This window comes from Paroedura picta, chromosome 1, assembly GCF_049243985.1.
Source record: "Paroedura picta isolate Pp20150507F chromosome 1, Ppicta_v3.0, whole genome shotgun sequence".
Classification (NCBI taxonomy): Eukaryota; Metazoa; Chordata; class Lepidosauria; order Squamata; family Gekkonidae; genus Paroedura; species Paroedura picta.
The window spans coordinates 122,825,439-122,845,749 of record NC_135369.1 but is presented as its reverse complement, the minus strand read 5'-3'; the positions used below and the strand labels follow the sequence as shown (position 1 = coordinate 122,845,749).

The 20,311-nt window shown below is 44.2% G+C and overlaps 1 protein-coding gene across 3 annotated transcripts in view; it reads right to left on the bottom strand.

Moving 5' to 3' along the window:
* METTL24 (methyltransferase like 24) overlaps positions 1 to 20,311 on the bottom strand; it is a 71,101-nt gene that overhangs the window by 29,204 nt on the left and 21,586 nt on the right. Inside the window, exon 2 of one of the 3 annotated variants that reach the window (XM_077302212.1) lies at positions 4,836 to 4,934. In XM_077302212.1, the coding sequence (XP_077158327.1) occupies positions 4,836 to 4,934 (99 nt within the window). Of the gene's footprint in view, positions 1 to 4,835; positions 4,935 to 20,311 lie in introns of those variants that run through there. The other 2 variants (XM_077302223.1, XM_077302232.1) reach the window with 2 other exon arrangements.

Below are 20,311 nucleotides of genomic sequence, written 5' to 3'. Positions count from 1 at the left end.
CTTAATTAACTCTGATCCCACTCACCCCAGGAAGATATCTGCTACCAATTCTGGGCACCCCTGATGGGTAACCAGGTTTTACATTACCATCGCCCCCCTAGGAGGGTGTGCCGCTATAGGATGGGGTTATTTTTTACCGCCATGTTGCTATGTTTCGTATACTGTGTTAATGGGGTTTTATGGGTGCTTTTTGGATTGGAATCTGTTCTGTAACCTGCCATGAGCCAGTTTCGCTGGGAGTGGCGGGCAATAAGTCCAATAATAAATAAATAAATAATGGGAGCCAGTGTGATATAGTGAGCTGGTGAGCTGAGTTTGATTTTCTAGTCTTCCACTCAGCCAGCTGAGTCACAGTCATGTCAGAGCATGCAGAGCAGTCCTGTCACTCAGCCTCACCCTCCTCACAGGGTATCCGTTGTAAGGAGAGGAAGGGAAAGCGATTGTTAGCCGTTTTGAGCCTCCTTCGGGTAGTGAAAAGTGGGGTATAAAAACCACTTCTTCTTCAAAGCAAACAGTACCTTAAGTTTTTCAACCTCTCCAACGCATATACAAGGAACATCAAAAATTAACAATATGAAATTGAAAGAATTCAGGACTGTCTACATGTTACATTAGCACACAGATTCAAAGCACCCTGGGGACACAGAACTAATCAAATGTGTGTGTTGGGGGGAGGGGGGTGTTGAGCAGGCCACAATAAAATTCAATTCAAAATGGCTAGATAGATAAGACAGAGCAACTTTAGCAGCTGCCCATATACAATTCTGTATCTTCCAATGTTCATTCTGCTAACAAATAATTCAGCCCTCTTTGACAGGAAGTGGAGAGAAGGCTTCCCCAAGCTTAAAGCTCTTGATTGCTTTGCCAGCAACTGTAAACCCAATTGATACCCTTGTAAATTTTGACCTAACTAGTGAAGCCTGGCAGACTCTGCAACAGTTTATTACATCTCTGGAAAAGGCCAGCACAGACTCTTCAGTGAAGCCTCAAAAGGCAAAAGCTAAAAAGGATTTGGAAACAGACCTCATATATTTTGCTTGAATTATAACTCTTATTTCAAAATATTTCGTTCATACAACTACATTTGAAAACAATACTATTTTTGTATTTTTACTGAAATGACAATAATCTCCATGTTGAAAAACATGTGCACTTTGTAATGAATGAATGCAGATACAAGCATCTTTCCATCCAAATATAGGCCTAAAACAATCCATATCCGGTTCTTCCTTACCAGAGTAGCAAAGAAACTGATACCACTATCAACATGCTACTTTTAAAACATGGAAACCAAAAAGCTGCAGACTTTTCTATACAGATATGAAGAGCAGGGAGCCTGATTACTGTCAATACGGTCCCAAACAGGGAATACTGAAAGCTCGATGAAAGCTCAAGTACTGAAAAAGAGAACCAATTTTTTCTGTAGTGCTTGGTCCTACGAGCACTATTTGGTCCTAGAATTTTGTAGAACCTGAAGAAACACTCTCAGAAGGGCAGCTGCTGTAAATTTTTCAAGGGAATGTCATGGCCTAGCGCACTGTTTCTGACCTGGGCAGAGAAGAAAGGCATCAGAATTGTATTCTGGGATCCTCTACAGTTCTCTGCTTTACCGGTTCAGTACAGTGGATACAAACCTTTGCCAGAAAAGAGATAAGGGTAGACTAGGTGGTTATGAACAGGGGTAGTTTTATGGAATCTGGGACCCTGGGCAAAGGCCCATAATGGGCCCCCAGAATCAATGCCTCCATGACCAGGGCCACCTAGCCCCAAGCAAGAGGTGCCTCTGACATGTCAAGGGTGCACTACCACCAGGGCAGGCAGCCCAGCCATATGGGAGGCTTTTCTTTCTCTTTTCCCCCTTCATTGGTTGGGGGGGGGAGGGCAGGGAAGGCCATGGATTTTCACAGAGCCATTTTACAGTCCTTGAACAGCAGGTTTAGAGCTGAGGCAGCTTCAGGGGACAGGCCATCAGCAATCGCAGTGGTCCCCAACCTTTTTATCACTGGGGACCGGTCAATGCTTAACAATTTTACTAAGGGGGGGGTAGTCTTTTGCCGAGGGACGTCGCCACCACCACCTGAGCCCCTGCTCCACTTGCTTTCCCGCTGGAAGCCCCTGACTTCCCGCCACCCACTGGGGGGCGCTGTGTAGTGCCAGGAGCAACTGTGTAGTGCCACGCTGAGAGGGAGCCCCAGCCATGGCAGCCGCCGCAGAGCACCAAAGGTGAGCCAGTGGCAGAGTGACAGGGCAGCCCCCTGGGCAGCAGCCGGGGAGGAGGACGAGGAGGAACCATAGCCCAGTACCGACTGATCCACAGACCGGTACTGGTCCCCGGGCCTGGGAGTTGGGGAAAGCTGATCTATAGCAGTGGTCCCCAACCTTTTTATCACCGGGGACCGGTCAATGTTTGACAATTTTACTGAGGCCTGGGGGGGGGAGGCTTTTGCCGAGGGATGTCACCGCTGCCTGAGACCCTGCTCCACTTGCTTTCCCGCCGGTGCCCCTGACTTCTTGTTGCCTGCTGGGGGGCGCTGCCAACAGCGGCTGCTGGAGAGCACCATGGCGGCTGCTGGAGAGCACCAAAGGTGAGCCGGCGGCAGAGTAACAGGGCAGCTCCCAAGGCAGCAGCCATGGAGGAGGACGAGGAGGTGCCACGGCCCAGTATCGACTGATCCACGGACCAGTCCGGGGTTGGGGACCACTGATCTATAGGATAGTCAGATGGGGATCCCACCATTCTACTACTGAAAAGCATCCCAGGGGCTTGAGATCTGTCTTAGATGTGTTTATATGCCCCATGAAAACCCAGGTTCCCAGCTTCAGAGTTTTGTGTAACACCATGTCACCTAAGAAAACCAGGTGGCTGCAGGGGCTCTAAGTGCTTTTGCCCAGATTCTGCAAGTGCATCAGCTGCATTCATTCTTGGTTTAATCAGATCTAGCCACAACAATACATGCTTAGTTACATCTACACTGGACTCCTACAGTATACTCTACTTCGGACTAACCTGGAAGAGTGTTTGGAAGCTGCAGCCAGTGCAGAATGCTGATGGCTGAGGCCAACTACTCTGAGCATGTGACCCTGATATTTCAGCAATTATACTGGCTTCCAGTCAGCTCCCAAGCTCAATTCAAGGTGTTGGTTTTGACCTTTAAAGCCCTACTTGGGACCAGGTAGCTAAAGGACTGTCTCTTGTCATACATTCCTGCCTGAGAACTAAGATTACAGTGAGAGGCCCCATTAATCAAAGAAGCCTACCTGTTATATACACGAGGGGGCCTTTTCAGTAGCAGCCCCACATTTCTGGAACAACCTCCCCAGGGAGGTAAACCTAGCCACCTCATTATCAATCTTTGGGAGGCAGTTGAAGACAGTTTTATTTAGGACTGTTGACTGATTTAGGGAGTTTCAATTTGTTTTTAATTAGGAGTCCTAAATGGATATTTTAAATCATAGCCTTTTACAACTTTTTAAAATTTATATAGCCCCCTTGAGTTCCATAAGGTAGAAAGGTGGCTAATGTTTTGAATACACATAAACATACATATATACCATATTTGCCGCCGTATAAGATGACTGGGCATATAAGACGACCCCTCAACATTTCCACTCAAAATATAGAGATTGTCACCATTGTACGGCCGCAGCACAACCGCAGCGCCTCCAGCCCACCCTGCATCTTCCTGTGACCAGCACTAGTGCGCAAGTGCGCATGTGCAAGCTCTGCATAGACAAGGGGCAGGCCGGAGCACCGCTGCTTCCTGCCGAGCAGAACAGGCCAGTCACGCCGAAAAGGCTGGCACCCTGTCTCGCTGCTGATGACCCGCCGCAGCCGCGCCGGATATCGCGCGATACTGGATGGTATGTAGAATGAGGTGGGCGCGCATCAGGAGGCCACTATGGGCAGCTATGTCTATCCCAACTGAAGTGCACCCGGCGTATAGGAAACCCCCCCCACTTGGAGGCATGTTTTTCAGGAGGAAAAAGTAGTCTTGTACGTAAATACAGTATATATATCAGAAGAAGAAGAGTTGTTTCTTATATGCCACTTTTCTCTACCTGAAGGAGTCTCAAAGAGACTTCCAGTCACCTTTCCTTTCCTCTCCCCACAACAGACACCCTGTGAGGGAGGTGAGGCTGAGAGAGCCCTGATATTACTGCTCCATCAGAACAGCTTTATCAGTTCTGTAGAAGAGAAGAAAAAGAGTTGGGTCTTATATGCCCCTTTTCTGTAGCTGAAGGAGGCTCAAAGCGGCTTACAGTCGCCTTCCCTTTCCTCTCCCCACAACAGACAACCTGTGAGGTGGGTGAGGCTGAGGGAGCCCTGATATCACTGCTTGGTGAGAACAGTTTTATCAGCGCCATGGTGAGCCCAAGGTCACCCAGCTGGCTGCATGTGGAGGAGGAGCAGGGAGTCAAACCCAACTTGACAGACTAGAAGCTGCACTCTTAATCACTACACCAAGCTGGCATAATTGCCCCAGTTGCTGCCCTGAAGCCACCACCCTGGTGTAACTCCAGAGATGGCAGAGAGGACAGCAGCAACAAAGAAGCAGAAATTGTGCGGACAAGGCATTCAGAATAAGTCTCTATCAGAAGAAGTCGTTTTTGTACTGATTATGGAGCTGGTGACCAACTCCTTAACCAAGGAGCATCACTTTAGATTTTCTGTTTGGATTTGAATCAGTATTTTACTCTGAATTCGTATATGTCTACAAAAATCACAAAAACAAATTATATACCATGCCTACTTGTAATATGTTCATAGTACTGATTTCTTCTGAGAACTACCCCATAGCCTATGATTTCCTACAAGAGAAAAGACAAAAACTCACCTGAATGGTGCTAATGTACTTCAAGAGCCTGAGGGCTTCATTACTCAAAGAAGGTACTGGACTTGCCCAAGGCTGCAAATCTATGTGCCATCGTATAGCCTGGAATACCAAAAGGGAAACACATCAGCACAAGCAAAGGGTGGGGGGATTAGAAGCAAGCAAAGGTCACTTGGTGAAATCTACTGTATGTTCCAGTCAGTGGACACAGCTGCCCTTAGCTGTTCTTGCCAGATTAGGAGACATAAGTTGAAATTCCTGTTCTGTCATGAATCCTGCATGGAGACCTTGGACTAGTCATAGTCCCTCTGCCTCACCTATCTCACAGGATTGTTGTAAAGATAAATTGGGAAAGGGAGAGCCATGTAGGTCACCCTGATGGAATGGTGGAATAAAAATATACTAGACAGACAGACAAAGGATCTGAACTGGGTATATGTGCACAAGGAACTGTGTACAGCTGATCCTAAAAATTAAAGCTATCTGCATTTATTTTGTTACATTCCCATACCACCCTCCCTTGCGACTCAGGGTAGTTTACAATAAGTGTTCACATCTCACAATCCAGTAGAAGAGGAAGAAAAGTTGGTTCTTATATGCTACTTTTTCTATACCAGAAGGAGTCTCAAAGAGGCTTACAATTGCCTTGCCATTCCTGTTCCCACAACAGGCAACCTGTGAGGTAGGTGAGGCTGAGAGAGCCCTGATATCACTGCTCAATCGGAACAGCTTTATCAGGCCACCCAGCTGGCTCATGTGGGGGGGGAACAGGGAATCAAACCCAGTTTGCCAGATTAGGAGCCGCTGTTCTTAACCACTACATGAAGCTGGCTCTCTTGATGCTGGTACAATACAGAGAACAAATGAACAATTAAGGACTTAACAGTATGAACACAACATTATAAAGTGTATAATGTTCAACCTTAATTACTCAACTGCAGATGTAACATTGATTAACTGGTGGCCAGTCAGGAGTTGCCCTGTGCTGTAACTGTTGGGAACAACTGGTGGTAGCAAGGGGGCTACTGGGGGCCCTAGATGGTGGTATTGTTTTGTTGGCCTCAACCGAAGGCTTCGTGAAGGAGCTTCATTTTGCAGGCCCTGTGGAACTGCTTCAGTTCCAAGAGGGCCATGAAATCTTCTGGGAGCTCATTCCACCGTGAGGGCCAGAGAAAGCCCTGTCTCCAGTTGAAGCCAGACATGCCTCCTTGAGATCAGGGACCACCTGCTTGTTGGCATTTGAGGACAGCAGTGCTCTTTGGAGGGTGTAAACAGAGAGCCGGTCCCTCAAGTACGCAGGGCCCAAACCACGTATGGCCTTGAAGGTGATTACCAAGACCTTAATCCTGCTCCGGAATTCAACTGGGAGCCAGTGCAGCTGTTGAAGTGTAATCAACCTTTAGAATAAAATGAAATATTCTGCACCTGCAGGGTACAGTTATTTGATGCTTTGGAAGACCATTCTTAAGTGACCTGAAAGAGGCAGCCTTGTTGCCCACAGCACTGACTGCTCTCAATTTCATCTCTAGGGAAAGTTAGTCTCAGACGGGGAGGGGCCCTGGGTGGGCATGTACACAGCTATGCTTCCCAACCATATTCTGTACGATCATGCCACTTCTGGGGGTTCTCAAAGCTTGAAGAATGTTTCAGGGATTTCTCAACAGAAAAAAAAATTGAGAAAGGTAGGCTTAGTCCCATCTGAAGATTTCTGCATGTACTAGGATCCTTATAAATTATGAAAAAGTAGGAAGTGTGGCGGGAAACCTCACACAAGCCCCTTGAACTACGTTAACCATAGCATATCTCAAAGCATTTTTTCTGCTTGCACAATTTTATAATAGCACTATGATATAGGGAAGAAAGCTCCAGGCTCTGCACACAATCTTCCAGAAGCAGAACTCCACTAAGTTAAGTGCACTAAGTTTCCACTTGCGCTTTGTAGGATCCAAGCCATTACCCTGTGCACTGATTCTGAATGCTAGGTGAAGTCAATTGTGGGTGACTTTTACCAAAATCAGTGTCCTATGCCATAATTATCTCCATAAGAAGAAGGGCTGAAACAGGAGCAGAGCAACTGGAATTAAGATGGAATTGTGGGCCACAAACTGCTGTTGCTCAGGATAGTGGAACTTACTGCCAGTGTACAATTATGGGACATGAGAAACTACCTCCTGCACAACTGCACAACAGAAGAAAAACTTCCCCGTGGGACATGACATGGCCCATGGTAGACTGGGAACAAAAACACAGTTCCCAAACAAAGGCTGCAGACTGATGGTACCCTTTTTAATTAAATCTCAGAACTTGTGGGAAAAGTCTCAAAAAAAAATTTAATTTGACGTGATGCAGCATGGAATGAAACAAAAGTAAGATAATTTTGTGGCAGAATCATACCTAGACTTGTCACTGAGCAACACTGCAGTAATACATTCCCCAGAAAAGGAAGAGTTGCGAGGATAGAGGGTGATCACAGGGAAAGGGCAGAGGCAAAAAGGAGTGGAAGTCAGACAAGATCCATTCTTATGAATGGACACACAAGTCATATTTTGGCTGCTAAAATAAACACAGCCCTTCTCAGAACTATGAAATCTATATCAAACTTTGTTAGTTGACCTTTAAAAAAAACTGTGGTGATGAAAGGGAGATTTTGAAAAGTTTTTTTCATTCACAGCCAGAAAGCAGACTTAGATTTTCCATCACATGAATGGCTCTTTTGGATTCTCTTCATTTTCCATTACTGGTCAATGAATGAACTTGTATGCCCTTCAAAACTGAAGCTAAAGTACCAATTTGAAGCATCTATCACTGCTACTTCATTTCCAAGTAGAACTATTGAATTATGTGGATCCATTTGGAGCGAGAAGCATAGAAACTTTCCAAATCAATCAGACCTTTTCTCCAGTTAAACAGCTTTTGCGAGGACTGGAAGGGTGGAAATCTGGCAGGTTAGATGTTTCTCAAACACAAACCAAGGCCACATAACACAGTTGTGCTCAGTTTATTTTGAAATGTATTTGTAACAGTACCCCAAGAAAAAGGATTGCATCACACCCCAGGCTGCTTTTAAGAAATTAATGGGGGATATTTTCACAAACATTGGCTCTTTCCTGATCAAAAGCTCATTGCAATGTCCTTTTGAGGAAATGTCAGAGACCTGTTTCAAATACTTATTAACATACAAATTAAGGAGTAGAGATGTGAAAGCCTGTTAAAAAAATCTGAAAAAAATTAGGGAGAGATTTTTCCCAGCCTTAGAAAAATTCTGACAGAAAAAATTGTAAATCTGGGGAAATATCCTATAACATATTTTCTCCAAAATCAGTTGGTTCATTTTGTCCATCATCACTTTGTCCTCTCCTCCTCTGCTGCCAACGTGTACCAGGCTCAGCAACATTGCTAATTTCTCTTAGCCATACCAGGAATCCTTAGTACTTCTTCTCCTTTGGATGTCCTTCTAACCTAGTGATCCGCAACATGGTACCCTAGCAAAATCCATTCCTCCTATCTCATTGGAGTAGGAGGTGCTGCAGATGAACGCAGGATGCATGGCCATTGTGGCTGCAGGGCAACAGCCACCTGCTCATTTTGTGTAATTGGCCTAACATCTCATGGCAGCCATTTTATTTATTATTTATTTATTTATTTAGATTTATATACCGCCCTCCGCGAAGGCTCAGGGCGGTTTACATTAAAACTAGTCAACGATACATGAAACAGTCTTCGTTAAAACATACAGTAATTAATAACAGTGGTTGTAACCATATAACAGAATAATGTAACAGTATAACAATATAATAAAATAATATAACGATGGAACGGTGCAATACCACAACAGGTCCAGAGCGCTCTGGTGGAGTTCTGGGACGAAGGGGGGGAGGGGGAGGAGCGGGGGGGAGCGGGGGCCCTTCATTCGCTGTTGGTTGTGCCTGGTCTCAACCAAATGCCTGGCGGAGGAGCTCCTTTTTGCAGGCCCTGTGGAACTGTTTAAGCTCCGTCAGGGCCCTGATCTCCTCCGGGAGCTCGTTCCACCAGGTGGGGGCCAGGACAGAGAATGCTCTGGCCCTGGTCGAGACCAGGCGGACTTCTTTCGGCCAGGGACCATTAGCCGGTTGGTGGCGGTGGAGCGCAGAGCTCTTTTAGGGGCATAGGCAGGGAGGCGGTCCCTCAGGTACACTGGGCCCTGACCGTGTATGGCCTTGAAGGTAATTACCAGAACCTTTAGTCTGATCCGGAATTCAACTGGCAACCACTGCAGTTGGTGGAGAATGGGCCGGATGTGGGACCTCCACGGTGTTGCTGTGAGGATCCTATCCGATCTCTCTCACTCCCTCCCTCCCCCCCCACACACACTGTTTTCCTCTTCTTCCAAGTGTCTTTCTTGTTAGCGCCAAACTACTACTAATGGTGTTTCATGGGATCGGGATGGGTTCCCTGGCATAACTTGCACCCAAGCAAATGGGAGCAGCAAATTCACTGTTGGGAACACATTTCCCAAATGCATGGGGCCCTGATTCTTACCTCTCCCTGCATCATTTCTTGACTCATAATGACACTCTTATTCCAGTGGGAGAGATATACATACGTTTCTCAAACAATACTCCCTGGGACTATTTCTGGCTTTTTGTACCCTGTTTTTACTACCAGAAGGATTGTCTTGGAATCACCTACCATTCCTCTCCCCACAACTAACACTGTGTAAGGTAGGTGAGGCTGAAAGAGAGAACTGTGACTGGATCAAGGTCACCCAGCAGGCTGCAGTGCGGAATCAAGCCCCATTCTCCAGATTAGAAGCTACTGCTCTTTTCCCAATTGAAAATGGGCCCACATTCATTTAGGAAATGAGTTCTTAGAAGGCAGCTTGCAGCTATCATTTGACAGCCTGAGTAGGAGTTAATCTGTAACTCAGACTTAATCTGTAAAACTCCATATTGTGTTTTGCCTCTCACTTGCTGAGTTGATTATCTTTTTGATTTCATCCAAACCCCACTCTGATTCTATTCCATCCTGATCTCTGGTTGCCATCTTGCTGTCATTCTCCTACCTACCTACCACATAATCAACCAATTTATCCACTCTGGATCCCTTTCAGCTGCATTCCCCCTTTCTGAAAGAGCTTCGTTCCCCTCCAACTACCACTCTCTGCTTCCAAATTACTACAGCTCTCTGCCAACTCCTGTCTGATCTCAGCACAGACTCAACTCTTCACTTTCAATGATCCCCATAGCCTTATCTTTCTGGGCTCATACCCTTACAGGTCTGGCACCTTAATCTTTCCAGTTCTACCATTATCAAGCATCCTAAAGCTCCCTCATGCTCCTTTAAACAGTGCCATCTCTGCCGTTCCTTGTATCTGACACAGCTCTCCCAGAAAACCTGCAAGCTGCCATCTCTCACACATTCTTTAAATCTCTTCAAAACTCTCCTTTTCTATTATGACTTTGGCAAAAGTGAGGAAATACCACTGGCATTATATGAAAAAAAAAACTGAATATAAAAGATTCTGCCTCTAAAAACTACTTGCAAGTGCTCCAGGACCAATAGCCCCACCCCCACCCTCAATGGGTAGTTTTCCTGTCCTACTGTGGAACTCTGAGGAGGCAAAGTTGGAGCAAGTTACTTCTACTTGCTCCAAAGCTTGGAACAATATGAATTCTATCCTTAATCCCAAATACTCTAGCAGTGGACTTGGGGAAAAGAAGGCATCAGTAGATTTCAAAGCCCAAATTTGTGGAACCCTACCTTGGCAGTGACCAAATATAAACCTCATTTTTTCTGCCCACTTCTCCAAAACAAATTTATTTATATGATAAGGAAAAGATCCAATTGTAGCATATGTTTCTAAAGTACACAAAACATTTTCCCACAGGACATTACTCAGGAATAGGCCAGCTGCACATACATTAAACACCATTTCAGAGGCTGAAATACTTCTTGAAAAGTAGCATGAACCTTGTAACAGCCACACATTTTGTATTTTCTCCCTGCATAAAAGTCTCATCTATGCTAACAGTGGTCTTGAAAGGGCCACAAGGAAAATCACTGTTGGATACATTATACTCAAATGCCTTTTCCCAGTAATCTTCTGCACAAGTTTTTTAGTGGGTGGTAATATAAAAACTGAGGTGATAAGTTCAAAGTAAGCCTTTTAAATGGGAAGAAAGACATATCTTGTGTGCACTGATTGCCACAGAAGTTCCATATATTTTGCAAAACAGTGTAATTAAGAAACAAACATACACATTCTATTCAAATCAAAAGAATATGATAGTGATAGATGCTACTGATTTTTTTGTGCAATCCTAAGCAGTGAAACCATTCTCAGACCATGGATTTACAAGGATGTGTGCATGTTTAATTCTGTATTGCTGCCACAAGACATGTATAGCTGAAACCCAAAATTCAATAATACTACTGCCACTATCTGCGGAACCTCTCAGAATCAATGCAGATATTCTGTGGGTTTTCCATTTGTTATTTTTACAAAACAAATATTTTCCAATGCAAGGACTTCCAGAATGTTGATCTCTCAGGGGTTAGCCACAGAAGAAGCCATTCTGAAATTCCCTTTCATCCATCTTATGTGAAAAGGCAATTTTGTACAGGGTTTTTGTGCTTATCAATCAGCTTCAGCAAAATCCACAGTAAATCTGAGTAATTAAAAATTTTCTCATCTGAAAATGTCTGGATTTTTTTTTAATTTAGAAGACTATGGTTTGGGCTACTATATCACATGTCCCTCCTGGGCTAATTTATAATTGTTTAAATAGTTGCTTTACCTACAAGCAATCTCTCTTGATTTATACATTGCTTCCTCCTCTCTCTCAGGTGGCAGAAATGGGCAAACTGTACTATAATAGCTCATTCAACCCAGACTAGCAGGCTACCAAAGAAGTATCTTGATGAGCATGTGGTTTATTTCCAATGCTTTCAGGCACCCTTTTGTTCCTCTGGCTGCTGCTATTTCTTGGACCCATTTTTCTTTTTTGTTATCTCAGCCATTTGTCCAACCATTGAATCCAGTTGTTGATGACAACCCATGTGGCCTTTATTTACAAGCATCCATGACATCACTGTAATCAGACTGAGTCATAATGTCATTGACAAATCATGAGTCATCACAGATGGCAATGAGAAGTACCACATCAAAGCAATGTGAATATGTAGCAAAAACACATTGCCAGATATGAGTGGCTCTTTATGACACTTACAGAAAATGAATTCAAATGCGGTACACAATTTCATTTATGTCCTAAAGATATCAAGACATTTGGAGTCATTCAAGGCCCATCTATTATTTCTGTCTTCAGTTTATCAGTACGATAATGGCCACAGAATTAATAAAAACTTTCTTGTAAACTGTTTTGGCCAAAAGAAATGACCTAACAAACATTATTTTACAACTCTGTTTAATAGTCATAAACTTAGATTTCTAAAGGCCCTTCCCTTCCCCATATTTTCTTTGTTCCCCTAGAGACCACTTTCTCTTTGAAAACGTGTCCTTTAAAAAAAATCAGTAGAATTAATATGGTCTTATTTGTCCTTTTCTTGAAAAGACAACACTGAAAAAAAATGATGAGGATTTCAAAAGCTGTGTTTCCATAACCAGAGACTCTTGGTGTAAGGAAAAGGGAGCCCAACCCTTTACATTTTGGCCTCAGTCAAAGGCTTATTAAAACATTTATCCTTCTTTCCAAGCATTCTGCTTCTCTGCCAAGGCCTTTCTCTCTTGCATGCCTACTCTAAAGCAGGATTTTTTCCACACAGGGAATTAGGCCTGGGCCAGTACTCATCTGGTTGCAGGGCTAACCCTGCTTTCTGATGAAGTCAGCACCGGCCCAAGTCTGTCCCGATTCAGGCCCTCTGTTGCCCTGAGGCAGCCTTTTTTGCCCTGGGCCCCACAGAGCCTGTGTCAGGGCAGGCCTGTGTAGCAGGGAAGAGGCGGGCCATGCAGCACCACAGAGCCAACTGGGGCATTTTTTCCATTTCTAAAAAGATGGGATTACATTGTAACGCAATCCCACCTTCTTAAAAATGAAAACAAATGCTCCCACCACTCCAGAGCATGGCAGAACCTTGCTACCCTGACTACCTCATCTGGAAATGGACGAGGTGCACCCCAGAAATCTGGGGTGGATGGGGTGCGCTGGCCAAACTGGTCCCCCATGAGGACGCAGGCAGCAGCAGGGCAAACTGCCCCAGCACAAACACCTGGCAGCAGCCTGGCATGGTGCCACCATTGTGGAAAAGATTCAGGCTATGGCTCAGAAGATAGAAGTCTACTGTCCACCAAGCACACAGCACGGCTGCCATCTCCCAATCTTTTCCTTCCCACAACTTTGCATTTTTTCTTTGTCCTTCCCAATTCCCCCTTCCCTTGAAGGTTTTGATCAGCCAGGGCTATCTCCTGAAGGGCAGGAGCTGCTGGACTCAGCTCTAACTATGCTTTGCTTTTGCACTTTCTTCCCAAGGGTACAGAAGTATATTGTGCCTGCACACCACCCCCAATCCCACACAGAGATATCCTTCACCAGGTTGGACAACCTGGCAGTGGAGTGAAGGATAAGTTATATACAATGTCTAATATCTCCCCTTGCATTTTGGTGTTCGGTCTCAGTGATGTCAGCAGCTGAAATGAAGTGCACCTAACAAGATCCAGGGGCTCCTAGAAAAAAACAACTTATTACAGCCTGTTCTGCTATGACTGGTTTTCTATACTGTGGTAAAAGCGAGACCCGGGTTCAAATTACCACTTTGCTACAGAAGCTGGATGACCAGTCACATATTCTCAGACTAATCTTCCTCACAGGGATGTTGTGAGGACAAAATGCAGATGAGGAGAATGATGTGAGCTGCTTCGTTCGGTCTCCACTGGGTATAAAGGCAGAAATATTCCAGGATCCTCTGTCACTACATGTGAATTAGTGCCTGCCCTGAGGCATTTGCTTTTTTTAGCAGCATCATTTAATAATAACCAGCAGCTGTAATCCAAAGCAGTTGCAGTTCCCTGCACACTGTCAACATTTCTTCTTTTGAAGCAGATGAACAAAGGAAGACCCAATCTCTGTTCCTGCACAGCCATCTTATAACAGCACAAAACAGAAATTAATTCTCTAATCACTTGTTGGAAATTTAGCCAAGATGATCACAGCCCATATGTGTTAAGAAACACCAATAATAATAAAAAAAACATATTTACAAGCCATGGAAACAACTGACTTCCTGGCTCTCATTTCCAGTCTGATTTACCAAATTGCTATTTACTCTTTTTGGAATGGGAAGCTCTCATCTGTGTCCATTATAAACTTGGCATTTGGATGAATATTTGCCGAAGTTTATGTAAACCCAAACATCTACATGTACTTTTAGGAATGGCTTGATTAAAAAAATCAGTAAAAAATATATTAATATATGCTAATTTCCAGGGCTGGAGATGGCAAGCCAGACCCAAAAAACAAAAGTTTACAGATGTTTTAGTAAATATTATAGCAGCTGCGATCCTTTGTTATCTGTTAACTAGAGTAGCGGTCCCCAACTTTTCTCAGGTCAGGGATCGCCTCCGGGGTAAGGGGAGAGCCAACGGCCCAGGTGCTGCAAAAACGTGCACGCGCAGTTGCCGCGCATGCGCATTCCTGCCACCAGGTGGCGTTAATGCACATGCGCAGCAACTGCGTGTGCACATTTCCGCCACCAGAGGGCGCTAACGCACATGCACGGCAACTGCACACATGCGCGTTTGCGTCACCGGCGTGCCTGCCTCTTCCCTTCCTTCTCACTGCGGGCGAGGGGAGGCAGGCGCGGCTGCCGGTGGCCCGGCACCGGGCCGCAGACTGGGGGTTGATGACCCCTGAACTAGAGAACACAAGAATTCCAAAAAGGTTAGAGGACTTTCATTAAAAGGGACCTTCAAATAGTTTAACTTGCTGGTACATAGGCACCAGTATCCCTGAGAAAGAATATAAATTGTTTCTTCATTGATAGATAAATATAAGGGTTTTAATTAGTTTGTCAGGACAAAGTGGAATAAGAGCACATGCATAACACACTGATATTGGGGAATGTTCAGGAGAAAATTGACAAGGTTTAAGGGAAATAATACTATGAATATAAGGTAAACGTAAAGGTATCTCCTGTGCAAGCACTGGGTCATGTCTGACCCTTGGGGTGACACCCTCTAGCGTTTTCATGGCAGACTCAGTACGGGGTGGTTTGCCAGTGCCTTCCCCAGTCATTACCGCTTACCCCCCAGCAAGCTGGGTACTCATTTCACCGACCTCGGAAGGATGGAAGGCTGAGTCAACATTGAGCCAGCTGCTGCGACTGAACTCCCAGCCTCATGGTCAGAGCTTCAGACAGCCTTAACACCCTGCACCACAAGAAGCTCTACTATGAATATATCTAGGTATTGTTTGCATTTTGGATTTCAAGGTCTTCTGTTTGGTGATTTTCTGAAAGATCCCCCTCTTGTTCCATAGCTGCTGAATAAAGATCTTTTTCTTCTCACATATTCATATTGGTTAATCATTTAATTGATCTGATTATTGAAAGTGGTTAAGTACCAAGTCACAAATCTAGAAAACTTGTAATGAATCCAACACACTGAAGATCTCAGACAGATAGACATGGGATATCACACATATAGTGGCACTCAAATTACACCCTAGACACAGGGAGCAATTCTAAATAGGTCTATCAAATGGTCAGACACATTTTATTCAATGAGGGTTACTTCCAGAAAAGTGCTTTTGGATTACTGCCACTAAACTTTTCGGAGAACCCTTTATTTATCTTCATTGTTAGACCTGCCAGCTGGTTGGTACTTTGATGTTCCAGGTGATTTCTCAACTCCTGCTTGTTGACATAATTTCTGTTGCTGAGGTCAGCATTTTAAAACAAAGATTCTTTTTTCCCCATCTTTACTACCATAGACCCCCTTCAAGGATCGCTGCCTTGTTGTGGCAAGGGGGCTTGCGTAGTTCAGTGAAGCTATGAGCTATGCCGTGCAGGGCCACCCAAGACGGACAGGTCATAGCTGAGAGCTCTGACAAAAGGTGATCCACTGGAGAAGGCAATGGCAAACCACTCCAGTATCTTTGCCATGAAAACTCTATGGACAGTTCCAATAGGCATAACGATATGACGCTGGAAGATGAGCCCCTCAGGTCGGAAGGTGTCCAATATGCTACTGGGGATGAGCAGACGGCTAGTACGAGTAGCGCCAGAATGAATGAAGCGGCTGGGCCAAAGCCGAAAGGACGCTCAGTTGTGGAAGTAACTGGTGGCGAAAAGACAGTCCGATGCTGTAAAGATTTTTATTCCATAGGAACCTGGAACGTCAGATCCATGAATCAAGGCAAGCTGGACGTGGTTAAACAAGAAATGACAAGACTGAACATCGACATTTTAGGAATCAGTGAACTAAAATGGACAGGAATGGGTGAATTTAATTCAGATGACCATCAGGTATACTACTGTGGACAAGAATCTCGCAGAAGAAATGGAGTAGCCTTCATAATCAATAAGAGAGTAGGAAAAGCAGTCTTGGGATACAATCCCCAAAATGACAGAATGATCTCAGTTCGAATCCAAGGCAAACCATTCAACATCACAGTGATCCAGGTCTACGCCCCAACCACTGCTGCTGAAGAGGATGAAGTTGATCAGTTCTATGAAGCCCTACAACACCTTCTAGAAGCAACGCCCAAAAATGATGTGCTTATCATCATGGGGGATTGGAATGCTAAAGTAGGAAGCCAAAAGATAACCGGGATAACAGGCAAGTTTGGTCTTGGAGTACAAAATGAAGCAGGGCACAGGCTGGTAGAATTTTGTCAAGAGAATACAATGGTCATAGCAAACACTCTTTTCCAGCAACCCAAGAGACGACTCTACACATGGACATCACCAGACGGTCAACACAGAAATCAGATTGACTATGTGCTCTGCAGCCAAAGATGGAAAAGTTCTATCCAGTCAATAAAAACAAGACCAGGAGCTGATTGTGGTTCAGATCATGAGCTTCTTGTTGCAAAATTTAGGCTTAAATTGAAGAAAGTAGGGAAAAGCACTAGGCCACTCAGGTATGAACTAAATCATATTCCCGATGAATACACAGTGGAGGTGACAAATAGATTTAAGGAATTAGATCTGATACACAGAGTGCCTGAAGAACTATGGACGGAGGTTCGCAACATTGTACAAGAGGTAGCAACTAAAACCATCCCAAAGAAAAAGAAATGCAAGAAATCAAAATGGCTGTCTGAGGAAGCTTTACAAATAGCTAAGGAGAGAAGGGAAGTGAAAGGCAAGGGAGAAAGAGAAAGATACACCCAACTGAATGCAGAATTCCAGAGAAAAGCTAGAAGAGATAAGAATGCCTTCTTAAATGAACAGTGCAAACAAATAGAAGAAAACAATAGAATCGGGAGGACCAGAGATCTTTTCAAGAAAATTGGAGATATGAAGAGAACGTTTCATGCAAAGATGGGTATGATAAGGGACCAAAATGGTAGGGACCTCACAGAAGCAGAAGAGATTAAACAAAGGTGGCAAAATTATACAGAAGAACTATACAAGAGCGAGCTTAACATCCCTGATGACCACAATTGGGTAGTTACTGACCTGGAGCCAGACATCCTGGAATGTGAAATCAAATGGGCCTTAGGAAGTCTGAGCAACAATAAAGCTAGTGGTGGTGACAGCATTCCAGTTGAACTATTCAAAATCTTAAAGGACGATGCAGTAAAAGTGCTACACTCAATATGCCAGCAAATTTGGAAAACTCAACAATGGCCACAGGATTGGAAAAGGTCAGTTTACATTCCAATCCCAAAGAAGGGCAATGCCAAAGAATGTTCAAACTACCGCACCATTGCACTAATTTCTCATGCTAGCAAAGTTATGCTCAAAATCCTACAAGCTAGGCTCCAGCAATATGTGGACCGAGAACTTCCAGAAGTACAGGCAGGATTTCGAAGAGGCAGAGGAACTAGAGATCAAATTGCCAACATACGCTGGATCATGGAGAAAGCTAGGGAGTACCAGAAGAACGTCTACTTCTGCTTCATTGACTATGCTAAAGCCTTTGATTGTGTGGAACACAACAAATTGTGGCAAGTTCTTAAAGAGATGGGAATACCAGAGCATCTTATTTGTCTCTTGAGAAATTTATATGCAGGTCAAGAAGCAACAGTGAGAACTGAACATGGAATCACTGACTGGTTCAAAATTGAGAAAGGAGTTCGGCAAGGCTGTATACTGTCGCCTTGCCTATTTAACTTGTATGCAGAGCACATCATGAGAAATGCGGGATTAGAGGAGTCACAAATTGGGATCAAGATTGCAGGGAGAAATATCAACAACCTCAGATATGCAGATGATACCACTCTAATGGCAGAAAGTGAAGAGGAACTAAAGAGCCTGTTGATGCGGGTGAAGGAGGAGAGTGCAAAAGTTGGCTTGAAACTCAACATCAAGAAAACAAAGATCATGGCATCCGGCCCTCTCAATTCCTGGCAAATAGAAGGGGAAGAAATGGAGATAGTGACAGATTTTATTTTCCTGGGCTCCAAGATCACTGCAGATGGGGACTGCAGCAAAGAAATTAAAAGACGCTTGCTCCTGGGGAGGAAAGCTATGGCAAATCTAGACAGCATCCTAAAAAGCAGAGACATCACCCTGCTAACAAAAGTGCGTTTAGTCAAGGCTATGGTCTTCCCAGTTGCAATGTATGGCTGCGAAAGTTGGACCATAAGGAAGGCCGAGCGTCAAAGAATTGAGGCTTTTGAACTCTGGTGCTGGAGAAGACTCTTGCGAGTCCCTTGGACTGCAAGGCGAACAAACCGGTCAGTCCTAGAGGAGATCAGCCCTGACTGCTCTTTAGAAGGCCAGATCCTGAAGATGAAACTCAAATACTTTGGCCACCTCATGAGAAGGAAGGACTCCCTGGAGAAGAGCCTAATGCTGGGAGCGATCGAGGGCAAAAGAAGAAGGGGACGACAGAGAATGAGGTGGCTGGATGGAGTCACTGAAGCAGTCGGTGCAAACTTAAATGGACTCCAGGGAATGGTAGAGGACAGGAAGGCCTGGAGGATCATTGTCCATGGAGTCGCGATGGGTCGGACACGACTTCGCACATAACAACAACAACAACTACCATAGATTCCCAAAGAAATCTTGAGTCGGAACTAATTACCTTAGACCACTCCATGTAAAGGTTGCTTCTCATCTCCACCTCCCTATCTTCCCCTTCTCCTGCCTCCCTCCCAATACAGTGTCACAAAGGACACAAATGCACTGCAGTAGCAAGGGAAGGTTGGCCCTTTGGGGATGGTTTCAAACCTATTCCAGCACAAAGTGTCCCCTTTAATTAATGTGTGGGAACTTAAAGCTGATCCTGTGCTATGCAAACACCTGAGCATAGGGACTATATTACCCTCTACAGATAATGGAAATATTCATTTCCAGCAGGGCTGAAACAATGTTATTTTTGCAGGAAATATGGTATGAAAAGCCATTAATTCTTAATACGCACTCTATCTTGCATGCAAATGTATTGAAATGCAATTCAAATAACTCTATATCACAGGTATTAAACTTTACGGTCAGTTTTCTGCAATAGAAAGAAAAAGAAGTAAAAAGACTGATTATAGGGGCTCATTTACTCGTTTTACCTGCATTGATTTTGCCTTTGTATTGCCTAATACCTGTGATTGAAGCAAGCTGAGAAACCTTTGAGGCAGAAAAATGGTCTTTTAAAGCAGTACGAAGCGTACAGTGGGACAGCCTCATTTCATACCCAAACAACATCCAGTATTGCTATAATGCCATAGTAGCTGTATCCATTAAATGTCTTTGAGTATCTGAGAATGGGCAGTATTACAGAAGATGGCTTTCTGTAGTCTCTGTAGATAAAGCTAGATTCATGGCAATTTTTTTAACAAAATTGCTGAGCCCAAGATACCCACTGAAATTTGAGAGGCAGCTTCTTGCTAGTTAGTATGTTTAGGAATGAAGCACAATTTTTTTTGTAATGTGTCTGGTTATGAAGAAACAAGACATTTTTATAGCTGTTAAGACTGCTTCTTAGAGGCTGCAAGTCAGTTGGCTGAATGTCACAGGGAGTGTGTGGGAAGTAAGATTGCTTCTTCCCAAGCAGCAGGTAATTGCTCAAGAGTAAACCTCCCACTCCGTTAAGTGAAAAGTTTGTATGGGGAAGACTTGCAGAGAGCCAGCAGTTTTCTTCATCCCTTCAAAATGCTTTTGCTCTATTTATAGACTTCAAGGATATTTATCTCAGGCAGCATTTTAAAAGCTTTCTTTGACAGCATGTATATACAGCACAAAGCCTCCTTTGTTTCAGCCCCTTTAATAATAGTCCCCCTATCAGTGTTCAATTTCATGCAGTTATGCACCCAGGTCACATATGGAATCCATCACACAGGGAATGACAGCGCTATGAAAACACAGCATGTTATCACAAA